This window comes from Chiloscyllium plagiosum, chromosome 2, assembly GCF_004010195.1.
Source record: "Chiloscyllium plagiosum isolate BGI_BamShark_2017 chromosome 2, ASM401019v2, whole genome shotgun sequence".
Taxonomy (NCBI): domain Eukaryota; kingdom Metazoa; phylum Chordata; class Chondrichthyes; order Orectolobiformes; family Hemiscylliidae; genus Chiloscyllium; species Chiloscyllium plagiosum.
This window is the reverse complement of record NC_057711.1, coordinates 34,462,190-34,479,375: the sequence shown is the minus strand read 5'-3', so window position 1 is coordinate 34,479,375 and position 17,186 is coordinate 34,462,190. Positions and strand designations below refer to the sequence as shown.

The 17,186-nt window shown below is 40.0% G+C and overlaps 1 protein-coding gene across 1 annotated transcript in view; it reads right to left on the bottom strand.

The window, feature by feature from the left end:
* The window catches only part of LOC122556187 (ceramide transfer protein), a 79,146-nt gene that overhangs the window by 61,306 nt on the left and 654 nt on the right, over positions 1-17,186 (bottom strand). The window contains exon 2 of the mRNA XM_043702720.1: positions 15,579-15,695. Coding sequence (XP_043558655.1) covers positions 15,579-15,695 — 117 coding nt within the window. The remainder of the gene's footprint in view (positions 1-15,578; positions 15,696-17,186) is intronic.

The following is a 17,186-nucleotide window of genomic DNA, read 5'->3' as shown; positions in this document are numbered from 1 at the left end:
TTAGTCCAGTACCCCATCTTTTTGTTACTCTTACCAAAGTGAATCACCTCACACTTAGCTACATTGAACTCCATTTGCCACCTTTCTGCCCAGTTCTGCAGCTTATCTATATCCCGCTGTAACCTGCCACATCCTCCTTCACTGTCTACAACTCCTCCGACTTTCGTGTCATCCGCAAACTTGCTCACCCAACCTTCTAACCCCTCTTCCAGGTCATTTATAAAAATGACAAACAGCAATGGTCCCAAAACAGATCCTTGCGGAACACCGCTAGTGTCGGCACTCCAAGATGAACCTTTGCCATCAACTACTACCTTCTGTCTTCTTCCAGCCAGCCAATTCCTAGTCCAAACCTCCAACTCACCCTCAATGCCATACCTCCGTATTTTTTGCAGTAGTCTACCATGGGGAACCTTATCAAACGCCTTACTAAAATCCATATACACCACATCTACTGCTTTCCCCTCGTCCACCTCCTTAGTCACCTTCTCAAAGAATTCAATAAGGTTTGTGAGGCACGACCTGCCCTTCACAAAACCATGCTGACTATCCTTGATCACATTATTCCTATCCAGATGTTCATAAATCCTATCCCTTACAATTCTCTCTTACAATTTGTGCACAAGGACTCCCAGGTTGATCTGTTCTGCAGTTTACTGCAGTCCCTCTCTAAATAATATTCAGCTCCTCTATTCTTTCTGCCAAAGGGCATAACCTCCCATTTCTCCACATTATATTACATCTGCCATGTGTTTGCTAACTTTCTTAACCTTTTAGTTGTCCCTCTGTAAATGCTGCCCATCCTCAGCATTGTCTTTCCATCTAAAAACGTGGCTGTAGTACATTAACTATCTTCAAAACTGTTGCTGGATAGGATAAATAAACAAAGTCTTTTCCCTGGGGTCGGGGAGTCCAGAACTAGAGGGCATAGGTGTAGGATGAGAGGGGAAAGATATAAAAGATACCTAAGGGGCAACTTTTTCTCACAGAGGGTGGTACATGTATGGAATGGGCTGCCAGAGGATGTGGTGGAGGCTGGTACAATTGCAATATTTAAGAGGCATTTGGATGGGTATATGAATAGGAAGGGTTTGGAGGGATATGGGCCGGGTGCTGGCAGGTGGGACTGGTTTGGATTTGGATATTTGGTCGGCATATGACTCTATGACACATATTGATGCCCAGCACTGATCCCTATGGCACTCCACTACTTGCAGATTGCCATCCTCAAAATACCCCTCTTAACTCAGCTTTATTTAAACAAACAAACGAAGAACTATGGATGCTGGAAGTCAGAAACAAAAGAAGAAATTGCTGGAAAAACTCAGGTTAGGCAGCATCTGTAGAGCGAAAACATTTCGGGTCTTCTTCAGAACTGAATCACAAAAAGCTAGCATACAAGTTCAGCAGATTATTGGGAAGGCAAATGAAATGTTATTCGAAAGAGAATGTGGTATAAAAACAGGAAAGCGTATGAGATATGAGTTAGACCACACAGTTTTGAATAGTGTTAATCCCCTTATCTAATGGGAGGTATATCAGAGGTAGTCCAGAGAAGGTTCACTAGGTTGATTGTGGGTGTGGAGAAATTTTCTTATAGAGAGAAGTTGAATAATTTAGACTTATACTCACTGGAATATAGAAGAATGAAACACATTGAAACATACTAGATTCTTAAGGGGCTTGACAACATAGACGTTGCTCTCCCTTGTGGAAGACTCTAGGATCAGAGGGTATAATCTGAGTAAGGGTTCACCCAGTTAAGACAGAGGAGAGGAATTTCTTCTTAAAAGCGAGTGAATCGATGGAATTCTTTACCACACAGGGTTGCTGAAGCTTGATCATTTAGTCAAGGCTGAGAGAGACAGGTTTTTAAATCAGTAAGGGAATCCAGGGTTATGGGTTATGGCAGCAAAGTGGAGTTGAGGATTACCAGATCAGCCATAGTCGCACTGAATGGCAGAGTGGACATTATCAGTCATGAGGTCTACTTTTGCTCCTACGGCTGTAAGGCAGATGATAGAGAGTGGTGGTGGAGGGTTGCTTTTCAGGCTGGAGGCCTGTGACCCCAGTGGTGTACCACAAGGATTGGTACTGGGTTCACTGCTTTTCATCATTGATTTGGATGTGAACATAGGAGATATAGTTAGAAAGTTTGCAGATGACACCAAAATTGGAGGTGTATGGGACAGTGAAGGAGGTTACCTCCAAGTCCAAAAAGGATGTTGATTAGATGGGCCAAGGAGTGGCAGATGAAGTTTAATTTAGATCAATATAAGGTGCTGCATTTCGGAAAGGCAAATCAGAGCAGGACTTATATACTTAATGGTCAAGTCTTGGGGAGTGTTGCTGAATAAAAACGACCTTGTAGTGCAGGTTCATAATTCCTTGAAAGTGGAGTCTCAGGTAGATAGGACAGTGAAGGCGTTTAGTATCCTTTCCGTTATTGGTCAGATCATTAAATAAAGGAGTTGTGAGGTCATGCTGCAGCTGTACAAGACTTTGGTTAGGCCACTTTTGGAATACTGTGCACAATTCTGGTCTTCCTCCTCTAGGAAGGATGCTGTGAAACATTAAAGGGTTTAGAAACGATTTACAAGGATATTGCCAGGATTGGAGGGTTTGAGCTATAGGGAGAGGCTGAACAGGCTGGGGCTGTTTTCCCTGGAGCGTCGGAGGCTGAGGGGTGACCTTATAGAGGTCTATAAAATCATGAGGGGCATGGATAGGATAAATAGGCAAAGTCTTCTCCCTGGAGTGGGGGAGCCCAGAACTAGAGGACATAGGTTTAGAGTGAGAGGGGAAAGATATAAAAGAAACCTAAAGGGCAACTCTTTCAGGCAGAGGGTGGTACCTGTGTGGAATGAGCTGCCAGAGGACGTGGTGGAGGCTGGTACAATTGCAACATTTCAGAGGCATTTGGATGGGTATATGAATAGGAAGAGTTTGGAGGGAAATGGGCCGGGTGCTGGCCGGTGGGACTAGATTGGGTTGGGATAGCTGCTCAGCATGGACGGGTTGGACCAAAGGGTCTGTTTCGGTGCTGTACATCTCTATGACTAAGTTAAGAGAGACTTCAATTAAGTTTGGGACTTAACGTGAGTTATAGACGTTAATGTAGATGTAATTCTCCACCTGAAATTCAAACTTTGTGAGCAATTGCTGCCAAATCAGCTCTATTAGATCTTCTGTATGATCCTGATTCACAACTGGTGTCAATACTGCTGTGACAATCACCTTCCTGTTGAAAGGTCAACGACAACACTTCTGGTGCATACACGTAGCTGAAGTTTAGTCAAACAACATTTCAGCCCTGTAGTAAAATGCCTGGAAATGCACTACAGTTCTGACTGCACAACACCAAGAATTTATGCAGTACAAACTGCCCAAAGCTCATTTTATTATGGGATATTAAAAAAAAATCACAAAATGTAACAAGTTCAAAAGCAAAAAAAAAATTTATACCAAGAGAGAAAAAAAGAGTTACTCACTCCATTGTCCTTTCAGGTCAAGTATCTAAAATTATTACAGCACAAAATGTTAGGCAGATAAAGGTTTGAAGTAACTTTACAAAAAAGACAGGCAAACTGACTATGTTTTCCAACTTAAATCCTAGCCAGTGAATTTTAAACTTGGAATGCAATATTTTCAGAAGAGAACGATACTTAAAAACACGGAAATTCCACTTTCAAGGTTCTAAAGAACAACATCATTGGACCTGAAACATTAATTCCCCTTTCTTCCCACAGATACTGCCAGACCTGCGAGGTTTCGACCACAATTTGTTTTTGTCCCAACTTCCATTCATGTTGCATTCACTCCCAGTCACCAAGTGGGAATGTCACATGAGAATTGGCATGCTTTACCACTGCAAAAAAATTATTTTGTGCTGCATATGGAAAATAAAGAGCATGAAAGCAATGGAAGGGTGAAAGTATGAACACCACTGGCAATCTGTGGTCTGTGGAAGGCAGGATGGGATAAGAATAGTGGAATGCTCTTACACCAATTAGCAGAGTACGGTTAAGGCTGAAAGGGCTCTATGGTGAGAGGAGATAACAATTGATAGAGGTAGTTTCCTGTTAAGTGTCATTATGGGACCATAAATATTTGGGACATGACATTAAAATATCTAATTAATATTTAATAGAGTCAGCATGAGACTGGAGACTATTGCAATAGATGGAATAGCTAAATATCATGACTGATCAGTCTGGAATGGAAGATCACTGTAGCAGAAGTAATAATAAATATCTAATCATGACATTAGGAAAATATTAAGTAGGGTCTGGAATGAAAGACCATTGTTGCAAAGAGTTAACAATAAATATATAACCGTGACATTAGAATAACATTCAGTAGAACGTACAACTAAAGAGATAATGGGAACTAACATCACTGGTTTATTGTGTAGATAGAATGAGGTACTTTGATTAATATAGTTGGACTTGCTGATAAGCTAACAGAAACATGATTTAAAAAAGATATAAAAATCTACGGACCCCGAGGTCCGTGGGCATTCAAGAATCTGCTTTCTCAGTGTCATGGTTTTTGTGTGCAAATAAAAGACCTACTTCTTGAAGAACTCTCTGCATCTCCTGGTGATTTTCTACATTTTCTCCACGAGATGCACCACTATTTTCTGGCAGTAAATTCAAGTGTTTCATCAATTTAAATACAAGAACCAGCAAACACTGCAGGTCTACACTACTTCAGTGCAAACCATCTAGTTAGAAACAAAAGGTATTGGAACACATTGCTATCAAATTACATGTCCTTATTTTCCTTTTGAATGCAAGTGGTGCTATACTTCTGCATTTGAGCACAAATTTGTATTTATCAAACACCTCACCAGAAAGGAAAATTCCTTGCTCTATTTCCTTGAGCCCAATGGATCCCTCCTTTGTCATTCAAAGATGACCTCTCCTTTTGCAGTGCACTGAATGGTGTGATTAGTTTGTGCTCTTCTGGAGTAGCACTCAGTTGACAGAGCTGCAACTAAGCCACAGCTGATATCTAAAGGCACAGACAAGTGTAAATGCAGCAGTATGAGAAAGCCATATGATTTTTATTTTTATCACCTCCAACATAGTAAAACAGCTCAAGCACTTCAAAATTTCAAACAATGCTGACACTGAAAGAACTATGCCTGTTCCTATGTTCCGAAACCAGTACTTCGAACAGAAGGGATGGATGAGAAATTGCTCCTTCAATCACAGGCTGGATCTCTCCTGTGCTTGCTGCGAATAGGCTCATTAAAATCTGAAGAGGAAAAAAGAATGAATTGAAAGAGCTCCATGAACCAGGTAAATGTCAGCAGTTAATGAGTTGCCAAGGGGGAGGGAGGTTGAGGTCCAGGTCTGAGAGCGAAGGAAATCCAGCTCTGGGAATAGGAAGCTGAGGTCCGATACCAGCTAGGCAAAAGTGGGTACTGCAGATGCTGGAGATTAAAATCAAGATTAAAGTAGTGCTGGAAAAGCACAACACGTCAGGCAGCATCAGAGGAGCAGGAAAATTGACGTTTTGGGCAAAAGCCCTTCATCAGGAATCTATCATTTTACAAATTTGAATGGGGGAAGCTATGCTGAGAGTAGCCTTTTTGTGATGCTGCGGAGAGGAAAAGCCTTTTTGCCTTCAACTATATGGGTTCAAAGAAGATGGGGGGGGGGTGCAACAAGACATTAAGAGTGCGGGGATACAGGGGGCTGCATGGAGACTGAAAGGACCACAGGGAGGAATGATTAGGATATAGGGACAATGGGCTGAGAGCAGATACTGAAGGGTTATAATGGGTCTGACAGAAGACAGACAGGGACAGATTACAAGGCTGAAAGGGAAATGAGGACCAGTATTTGCTCAGCTGAGATGACTCTCTCAAGTAAAAAGTCAGCTTACTGCAGTGACAACCTTGAGGTTGTAGAATACATTACCACCTACAGAATCAGATCAGCATAATTCACTGCCTTCAGAGAAGGTAAAGGGTAAAAATGATTTATTCCAAATAATTAAGACTGTAGAATAATATACATTAACAGATATACAACTGCATTCTAGACTGCATGTTCAGTTTGCCTAAACCACAGACTGAATGCTTCTGGAAAAATAAACACTAAATGCAAAGAGAGATATATGAAAAAACTATATGTTATGAACAGAGGCCAAATTTTTGTGTTCTTGCCCTCGGTCTTTTTTCCTGCCGAGCACAGAAACAAGTTTCTTTCAATTCTATCAATTCTGTTTTTCAGCGTGAAGGGTAAATAGGAGCAACTACTTTTGTTTTTCTTCTCTGCAATTAGTGGCCCACTTCTTACTTTCCATTTAATTTGGTTTGAGTGGAGAAACTCCAGGAAGTCAAGTAGCAGATGCAAGTTCAATTAATTGTTTTAAACTTGAAATCAAGGAAGTTTTGTTAGCCTTGGAAATAAAGCCAAGGCAGATGATTGGAGTTGTGATACTGATCCACCCAGATCTCACTAAATGATCAAACAAGCTTATGGGAATGAACAACCTATTCCCCCCCTACAAAGAACAAAACAAAATCATTCCATTGTTTTGCTTATTGTTTTATAAAGCCATTCATGTCATCAACGAACATCTGCTTTGGACACAACACTAAGCCTTAGTATACCAATGGAAAGCTATATTACATTCAGATTGCTGTCACACATTCAAAATGATATAGGCAAAATTAAAGAATCAAATGTCCTTTGGGACTGAAATCAGGAAATTACATAAATTCCAGGCTTTTTGTTCCCATGTTACCACTGTAAATTTATGCCGAGGGATGTGACAGATCAAAATACTGTTTTAATAATGTATTAATAAAAATCAGATTGAACAACTGAGGCCAAAGTATAACATTCTTCTTTAAATTATGGCTATCACTGTAAAAAGTATGTAAATTCAGCCATATGAATTCAAAAACATGCAAAGAAATAGATAATAACTGATTTTTCTACTCCTGAAATTCTACGCATAGTTTTACATTTCTTTTGAACCAGTTTGATCGAAGAGAAATCCATGTCTCCAGCATTATCAGAAGCTGAGAGGCAGTCAAACACTGAGGTCAACAGGTGGGTCCACAAGATGGAAGAAAGTCAAGTTGAACATAATCTCACATATTGCACTGGCATGAAGCCAAGATTCCTGAATTTAATAAGGGTCTTGTGGCACAGTGGTTGAGCAAAAGGTCCAAGTTCAGGGCACACTTCAGGATACAATGGCAACACGTGTCCTACAATGTCCAAACCGACCAATAAAAATTTTCCAATTTTTTTAATGTAGAATATTTTCTGTATATCTCAAATGCTCATATCTGAATGAAAATGCACTGAAAAGTCCATAAATAATACATTCAGCTACAAATGCAGAATTGGTTTATAGCTGATTTTTCCCCAATTAATTTAAATACTATTTTGCATTGAAAATACAAATCATTTAACGTAAACTGAATGACAATACAACAAAGTCATGATTTAGTGAATTAAGCAACTTTGAATTGAGTGATTTATTGTTAAAATAACAGTTATCACGCCATTCTATTCAAACAATCATTTTTAAAACAAATTGTCATTTCTTGCAAAAAAATTACAGTCCATGTTGCATCACCAGCAGACAATATAGTTTTTCTGCCTTATGTGACACTCGCTACAGGCTGTTACAAGAAGATATTGTAGGAGAATAGAAGTTCATCTTAGATGAGAAAGCTCTACAACCAAACGTTAATAATTTTAAAAATTTTAGGTTAAAAAATTGAATGCTCAAAGCTACCAAACACGATCTATGTTAGTGTAGTCTGTGTTCACGTACCCACAATTTAGAAATGAAAGCAATCAGAATATATTAAATGACTGTCATTCACGTTCTTTTACGTGCACCATATTCAAAAAGACGACTCAGGATGTCTCGGTCCTATAGCAATACAAGCTCTAAAACATTTATCTTCTGCTATAAAACCAACAGAGGGCGCTGTGTAAAGCTTACATACAAACAATCCAACACACTGAAGGTTACTCCTGGTCAGTGACTGGAAATAAACCCTGGCAGTTCTATTAAGTGAGTTTGCAAATTGTCAGATTCACCAAGGCTGATGGCAATGATAGCTAGTTTGTGTGTTAAAAAGAACCAAGAAAAAGATACAACCAATTGCTGAATTAAGTATGCAATCTTCAGGTGCTAAATAAAGACATAAGTCAACTCTCTCAAATGGAAACTTTTCTACCAGTTTTGACATTACTTTTTCAGCCATTTTGAATACAACTGATATTTTCAACCAATGCAACACTTCTGCTCAATAGCCAACACATTGATCATAAACCCACCTTCACATTTTTCCACTGTCTCATGCTCATCGGCAAAGTATCTGGTCAAGGAAGTTGATTCAACATTGTTTTGTTTAATGTTTTGTTTCTTAAAGAGTGTTTTTGGCCTTGCAAACAGTTTACCTTAAAAAATTATGTTCATGAATGAAGTTAAGTGCCTGTTAATATGAACACAATGGAAACAGCTTCACCTTTTTCTCGTCTTTCTCCTGAATAATGTTTAATTAAGACATAGCCAGACTCCCTCACCACTTGTTCAGCTCCTGAGCACGAGCACAAGGGAAACATCTGTCCCACACCCTTTCTCCAAACATTCCACAATGCTTCAAACAAATCAAAAACATCTGCAAAAAAATTACTTTGAGTAAAGAAAACTAAAGAAATGCATTCTCAAACAGATATTGATTCTAAAGTATTCCCACAATTATTTTTTCCACAATGTATATAGCAAAATGTAAGGATGCTGATCCAAATTGCCAATAATTTATGTTTCTATAAAATTCAAGCTACATGAATAGAGGGAGGATATACAGTTTCAGATATAAAAACAGCCTAGCTGAAACCTAACTAAAGCTTTCTTTTTTTAAAACATACAATCCCCAGTGTGGAAACAGGCCAATCAGCCCAACAAGTTCACACCAACCCTCCAAACAGCATCCCACCCAGACCCATCCTCATCACCCTGCATTTACTATAGCTCATGCACCTAACCTACACATCCCTGAACACTGTGGGTAATTTAGCATGGTCAATCCACCTAACGTGCACATCCTTAGTCAGTGGGTGGAAACCCGCACAGACACGGGGAGAATATGCCAACTCGACACTGACAGTCACCTGATGCTGGAATCAAATTCAGGCTCCTGGCACTGAGACATCAACGCCAACCGCTGAGCCACCATGGTAGACAAGAGTAATTTTTTTGTAGTCAAAACTAAGATAAAGCTGCAATTCAAATTACATCGCATTATTACAACATTCCACCTCAGCCTATATTAATAACTTTAAAACACAAATCAAACAAAACTATAAAGGCTAACTGAACTCCTACTAAGTAATGTTAAGAAATGCAACACAATCTGTGTTCCACATTTTTGTGAACAACTAGAAATTTATGGCATTACCAGTCTACTCTTTCCGTCATCCGTACCCCAAGCCTATGTAGCAGTACATACTGGTGGCCAGAAAAGGTGCAAAACAGGACTAACTATGTACTTGTTACATGAAGTAGACAGCAACAAACCATTTGGCCCAACCTGTTCAAGCCTGAATTTGTACTTCACTTAGTCTCCTCTCACCTTTTCTCATTTAACTCTGCCTTTGTAACCATGTGTTCATTTCACCTTTCTATACTTTTCTAGTTTCCCCTTAAGTGTATTCATTCTATGCACATCAATTGCTCCTTGTAAAAGTGGGTTCCACATTCTATTGTGCGAAGATTCTGTTGAATAATCTATTTGATTTCTTGGTGAATATCTTGCACTGATAGTCTCAAGTTATTCTTATCTCCACTAGAGGAAACATTTGCTTTGTCTCTGCTGCCAAAACCCTTCAACAGTTTTGAAGACCTGCATTACATCAGCACTTACCTTTATTCAAGAAAAACTCAGCTTGTTCATCCTTTCTCAACATCATCCTTGCAAATATCTACATCCTCAAGTGCCTTCATTTACCTTTAACAAAATGGCAACCAAAAACACTCCGAGTGTGGTTAGCCAAGATTCAATATTGGCTTAACATTACACCCTTTTAACTCTATGCTTCCAGACAATAAAGCTTGTGCTCAATTTGTTTATTTTTCAGCGGCCTTGCTAAATTTGGTTCTTGTAGCAGGGCAGGCTATTTGTATAATAGCAAGGTCTAAAGTGCTCCTAGCATGGAGTGAAAACTAAGTAAAAACACTGGGAGTTGAGCTAAGTGAAGGAGGTTAGTTAAGTGGGAGGGGGAAGTATTGCTGTGCCTCGTTCCAGCAATTTTTATAAGGGGCTACTTTGTGGTTAGGGGGCTTCTGGCTAGATTCAAGAGTGGGCTGAGATGAATAACAGGCTTTGTTGAGGATGAGCAGCAACAAGTTAAGGGCGAGCAGCAACAGGTTAAGGGCAAGGTAAGACCTTTCTCTAGAGGGTAGCAATCTCTGGATTACTCTCGACAGCACAAGCTAGTGAAAGTAGGAATAGCACGATAGGGCAGGTGAGTACATGGCTGTGGAGCTGGAGCTGCTGCAAGGACAAGAATTCAGATTTTCGCTAAGACAAACCAGTGCAGGACTTATAGTTAATGATAGGGCCCTGGGGAGTGTTGTCAAACATTGGTGCAGGTACATAGTTCTTCAAAAGTGGTGTCATAGGTCGATAGAGTGGTGAAGGTGACATTTGGCATGCTTGCCTTAATCAGTCAGAGCACTGAGTACAGGAGCTTAATGATGTGCTAAATAGTAAGCAAGGCTTTATACCTGAGGTCACACAACATGACTGATGCGATTGCATGAGATACAGCAGAGGACATTGAACAGAACATTACCTGAGCTGGCATGTTTCAGCTAAAGAGAGAGAATAGATAGGAGCCTGAAAATGTGTTGCTGGAAAAGCGCAGCAGGTCAGCCAGCATCCAGGGAACAGGAGAATCGACGTTTCGGGCATAAGCCCTTCTTCAGGAATGAGGAAAGTTTGTCCAGCAGGCTAAGATAAAAGGTAGGGAGGAGGGACTTGGGGGAGGGGCGTCGGAAATGTGATAGGTACTACAAACAAACCATTATCTCCCAGACCGTCCATAACCTCATCATCACGGAGGGAGTGGTCTTTACGGAATGCTGATAGGGAAGGGGAGGGAAATATATCCGTGGTGGTGGGGTCCATTTGGAGGTGGCGGAAATGACGGCGGACGACGGCGGAGAGAATAGATAGCCTGGAGTTGCTTTCTTTAGAGCAGAGAAGGTCAACAGGGTAACTAATTATGATATACAAAATTATGAGGGGCTTAGGTGGAAATAAACTTCTCTCTTTAGTAGAGCGGTCAAAAGATGGGACAATAATTTAAGTTGAGGGGCAAGAGATTTAGAGGAGACTTAAGGAATAACATTTTTGCCCAGAGGGAGGGGGCTATCTGGAACTCATCACCTGAAAGAGTATTAGAGGTGGGAAACATCAGAACATTTTAGTAGTTCGGGTGCAGAGGATGCAATAGATGGCGTGTGTGAGGTGCAGGTGAATCTGTGGCGGATATGGAAGTTTCCTTTGGGGCCTTGGAGACTTAAGGAATAACATTTTTGCCCAGAGGGAGGGGGCTATCTGGAACTCATCACCTGAAAGAGTATTAGAGGTGGGAAACATCAGAACATTTTAGTAGTACTTAGATTAACATTTGGAAAGCCATTGCATACAAGGCTACAGGCCAAGTTAAGGAAATAAGCCTAGAATAGATAGGTGCTTGATCAGTGTGATCACAATAGGCCGAGTGTTCTTTCATGCTGCAATATTCCGACTCAGAACAGGTGTTGCTGTCATTATTTTTGTTAAGGCAAGGGAGTATTAATTTTGCTTATAGTTTGATGGATCCCTCTGAGAACTCCTGGGATAGTGTGCGGTGTAAATTATAAACCTCAAAAAGATCAGTCCCAACATTGGAGAAAAATTGCCACTCTGACAGCATTTGAAAAAAAACAAAAAAAAAGCATCATTAGTTAACTGAATAGAATTACTGTCTTAACTGAGAATTCTGAAATAGACTGTATTCATTAGTGTGAGACAAAGTAAACAAAAAATTCAAAAAGCGTACCGAGAAAAGAATTCTATTTTACAACTTCAATGTTTCTACAGCCTTGCAGGCTTCAGAATGTGAAGGAGGGAAATGAGATTTAGAAGTTGAACGAGATGTCACTTAACCAACTTATAGTTAATTTTCAACTTAGAATCCTAAACTCTTATAAAAAAGATCACCATTTTAGGTCATATTATGCTTACTCTTTCAAAGGGCTAACCAATTTAGTTCTGCTTCTACATCAATATTTTAAGAATTTAAAAATAAACAAAATGTGGGAAGTGTTGCCAAACAAACAGACCTTGGGATACAGGTTCATAGCTCTTTGAAAGTGTAGTCACAGGTAGACTGGGTGCTGAAGGTGGTGCTTGGTAAGCTTGCCTTCAGTGGTCAGTGCATTGAGTGCAGGAGTTGGGATGTCATGTTGCAGCCATACAGGACAGTAGTTAGGCCACTTGTGGAATACTGCATTTAAATCTGGTCTCCCTGTTGTACGATGGATGGTGTGACCCCTTTCAAGTTTCACAAAAGATTTATAAGGATACCGTCAGGGTTGAAGGATTTGAGCTATATAGGGAGAGGCTGAATAGGTTGGAGCAATTTTCCCTGGAGCACAGAGGCGAAGGGGTGACCTATAGGAGGTTTATAAACTCATAATGGGTATAAATAAGGTGAATGGCAGGTGTCTTTTCCCTAGAATGGGGGATTTCAAGACTAGGGGGTATGATTTTAAGGTGAGAGGAGCAAGATTTAAACATGACATGAGGGGCATTTTTTTTGTTACAGAGTGAATAAGATATGTTTGGAGAGTATAGCTAAGCACTAGCAGGTGCGTCTAGTTTACTTTAGGATTATGGTCAGCATGGACTGGTTGGACTAAAAGGTGTGTTTCCATGCTGTGATTGATGGGTGAATAGCCAAGTTCTTTTTCCCAGGGCAGGGGAGTCCAAATCTGGACGGCATAGGTTTAAGGTAACAGGAGAAAGATGTAAAAGGGACCTAAGGGGCAACTTTTTCCACGCAGAGGGTGGTGTATACCTGCAGTGAGCGGTCAGAGGAATTGGAGGAGGTGGGTACAAGTGCAACATTTAAAAGGAATCTGGATGGGTACATAAATAGAACAGGTTTAGAGGGCTATGGACCAAATCCTGGCAAACAGAACGAGATTAATTTAGGATCTATGGTTGGCGTGGACAAGTTATTTCTATGCTGTACAGCTCTATGACTCTATAATATTGTGTTCACGTGTAAGTTCTTCTATTAATACTTTTGCAAAACAACAATTTGCAAGGTGAATCCAAGTTAGGGTAAAGGTGTCAAGTCCACATATAACATTTATCAAAGATCTTCCTATCTTCAGCTAAAACTGCTCATACTTAGCTAAGCAGACTGATTTTTAATTAGTTATATGTTAACTGAAGAGCTATGGGGAGCAGGCAGGAAAAGGAAGTTGAGGCTGAGATAAGGTCAGTCACGATCATATTAAATGGCAAGTGAGCTCAAGGGGCTGAATTGCCCACTCCTCATCCTAGTTCTTATGTTCTTTATCCATATGTATTTTGGCATAGCTTACTTTGCACACTTTTCCACAGGTTATTTTCACAACTTTAAGCATGCAGAGATCACTCCTGAAAACAAGGCGAGGCTAAAGAAACAGCAAAGTACTGGATTCTTACACTTTCCGTCCTTAAAAGCCCAACAAAAATAGATGATATTAACTTAAACAATGAGTACTGAGCTAAAGCAAGCGGTTAAAGATCTCTCGTTGAAAAGAATCATTGAACAAGACAATTCACTGTTGCAGGCAAAAGTGAGGACTGCAGATGCTGGAGATTAGAGTGGTGTTGGAAAAGAACCGCAGGTCAGGCAGCATCCGAGGAGCAGTAAAATTGACACTTCGGGCAAAAGACCTTCATCAGGAATGAGTCATTCCTGATGAAGGGCTTTTGCCCGAAACGTCGATTTTCCTGCTCTTCTTAATTCACTGTTCAAGGCCAGCAATGCTCTTTTACAAATTAAACATTATATCCTGTTTGTGTAAAAACAATTGTATACAAAACCAAAAATTCATGTATACTGTTCACCATAATTACCATTTCTTGCACCTTTTTATTAAACCTATTTAAACACATTTGTAACACCGGAGTTGTACCTACCTCCAAAAAGCCTTCCTGAATTCCATCACAATCCTAATCATAGTTTGCTTTACACCTCAGTTTACTATTAGCTTTCATTAATGCCTTCTAAATTCCAAAGAGTAAAATGAGAATATAACCATTGCAGACGTTTTCTATACAAAAGCTGGTACAGAATAGACAAGCACCAAAATTAAGTCCTTTGGAAAGAAAGCCAATGAGTTAAGTTCTCATCATGAAACTGACAGCAGAAATACACGCGTTTCCAGCTGGTCACCTGAGCTTTCAATTCCGACCTCTCCCATTCTGTTTTGTAATTTTTCTGACTAAATGACTAAATTCATGCTGTACTTAGAGTCAGAGACCTCACATTTATCCAAATTAAACTTTATCTGCTACTCTTCAGCCCACTGACCCAGTTGATCAAAACCTCTTTTTAATCTTAGATAATCTTTTTCACTGTCCACTATAAACTCCAATCTTAATGTCATTCTCAAACTTACTAACCATGCCTTCTAGATTCTCATCTAAATCATTTACATAAACGAGTAACAGTGGACCCAGTACCCATCTCTGTGGAACAGCACTGGTCACAGGCCTCCAGTCTAAAAACCAATCCTCTACCATCACTGTCTCCTGCTGTTAAGCCAAATTTGTATCCAAGCTCATCCTGAAGCCCTTCTGATTTAACTTTACAAATTAGACTACCATGCAGAACCTTGTCAAAAGGCTTTACTAAAGTCCAAGTAAACACTGTCTACCGCTTTGCCCTCAATCTTCGATAAAAGCAAATTACTGCGGATGCTGGAATCTGAAACCAAAAGAGAAAATGCTGGAAAATCTCAGCAGGTCTGGCAGCATCTGTAAGGAGAGAAAAGAGCTGACGTTTCGAGTCTAACGGACCCTTTGTCAAAGCTTTCACAAAGGGTCCATTAGACTCGAAACGTCAGTTCTTTTCTCTTCTTACAGATGCTGCCAGACCTGCTGAGATTTTCCAGCATTTTCTCTTTTGGTTTGCCTCAATCTTCTTGGTTACTTCCTCAAAAAAATCTCAATCAAGTTTGAGACACACTATTTCCCTCACACAAAACCAAAACTTGTCATGTACATCCCACTAAGTTGTCAGTTTTTGCTTTGTTGAAATGTATTCAAAGTTGACACACATCCATCACCCCAACATGGATGAGTAAAGAAGAAAAGTACCCAGAGGTTGAATCAGATTTTTACCACACAAAACATTGATAAATTGAAATGTTTCACAAATTTTCCATTCAACCAACAGTTTTTATTAATTCACATTACTGGCTCAGCCAATAATTATTGTTCATCCCAAATTATCTTCAATACTTCCAAATTCTCCTTTTACCTTGTGTTGTTCAATGGCCTCTATCCATTGTTGTCTATGGTCTGGGTCTTGCGCACGGAGGTACCACACACTGTCGTTCACACTGATATCAAAGCGACATTCATCAAACTCATGGGGCTGTGGAGAAGACCAGACAAGTCATGAGAACAGACTTGGATTAACAGAATAGTATGCAGCTTTCAGATAATATGACCTGCATTCATAAATAAGGAAGCACGAACTAATAAGAAAATTAATACATCACCTAGTGCACCCAAACCCTCTTCAACTTGTGAACCAGTAGCATTTCATCTTGAACAACACTTGGGGCAGGGACGGAGGGTGACAGAAACACTGAAATTATCTATGCTGAGTATATTCTATGTCTAACCAATGGCACCATAACTGAGCAGAAAAGCCTAATTAACCTTGCCTTTGCAAACCTATAATGGATGCACCTGTCCATGGCAATATTGGTGTGACTGACCACTGCACATTGCTGACCAAGTCATGCTTTCACATTGAGGATAACCACCATTGTACTGTATGGCAATACCTGTCCTAAATGGGGTAGATTTCAAACAGATCTAGCATTCAAAACTGGGCATCTACAAGGTCAAGTTGGCCATTACTAGAAGAATTGTTTTGAACTACAATCTAAAATACCTTGGCACAGTATAAAAGCAGCTCCTCCCATCATCACCAAACCAGACGATCAATACCGGATCAATAAACAGTGCAGGAATGTCAAGTAAGGAGCAACACCAACTCAATCCCTAAAAATCTATCAAAGTAGTAACCCTAAAACACAGGACTTCTTTCCTGACAGTGAAAATAGCATAAAACAGAGTTACGTGGTCCCACAACCAGCCAGATTCTGCAATCCAACTTGAATAATGGTGGATAATTTTAAAAAAGGAAACAGCTCCAAAAATATTCTCACCTGCAATGATCTAACCTATCAGTGTGAAGACAGGGCGAAGCATTTGCAACAATCTCCAAAAAGGTGATGTATACTGAGTCATGCATCTCAGCCTCCTTCTGAAATCCTCATATGGCACATGCCAGTTTTCAGACAATTCAATTCATACCTCTTCATATCCAAGAAATGTTTGGAGACAGTGTACTGCAAAGGCTGAGCTCTGAAAACATTCCAAGAGTATGGAAAAATGGTGAGCTGAATTATCCAGGCTATTCTAGCATGGCTCCAACATTGGCATTTACCTGAGTCTAAACAAAATTCCACAAAAAGCAACACAAACTCAAAACAGCCAATTATCGCTCCATTGGTAGATTCTCAATTAACAAAGTAATGGAAGGCCTTATCAACAGTGCTATCAGGCAGGACTTAGCAATAACCTGCTTGGTTTGGATTCTACTAGGACAACTCAACTCCTGACAAGTCTTGGTCCAAGAATCATTACAGTGCACGAGGCGACCATTTGGCCATCACACCTGAAGCAGCTCTATTAGCTAGTCTGGCTCGATTATCCAATAGGTAAAAACAATGACTGCAGATGCTGGAAACCAGATTCTGGATTAGTGGTGATGGAAGAGCACAGCAGTTCAGGCAGCATCCGAGGAGCAGTAAAATCACGTTTCAGGCAAAAGCCCTTCATTAGGAATAAA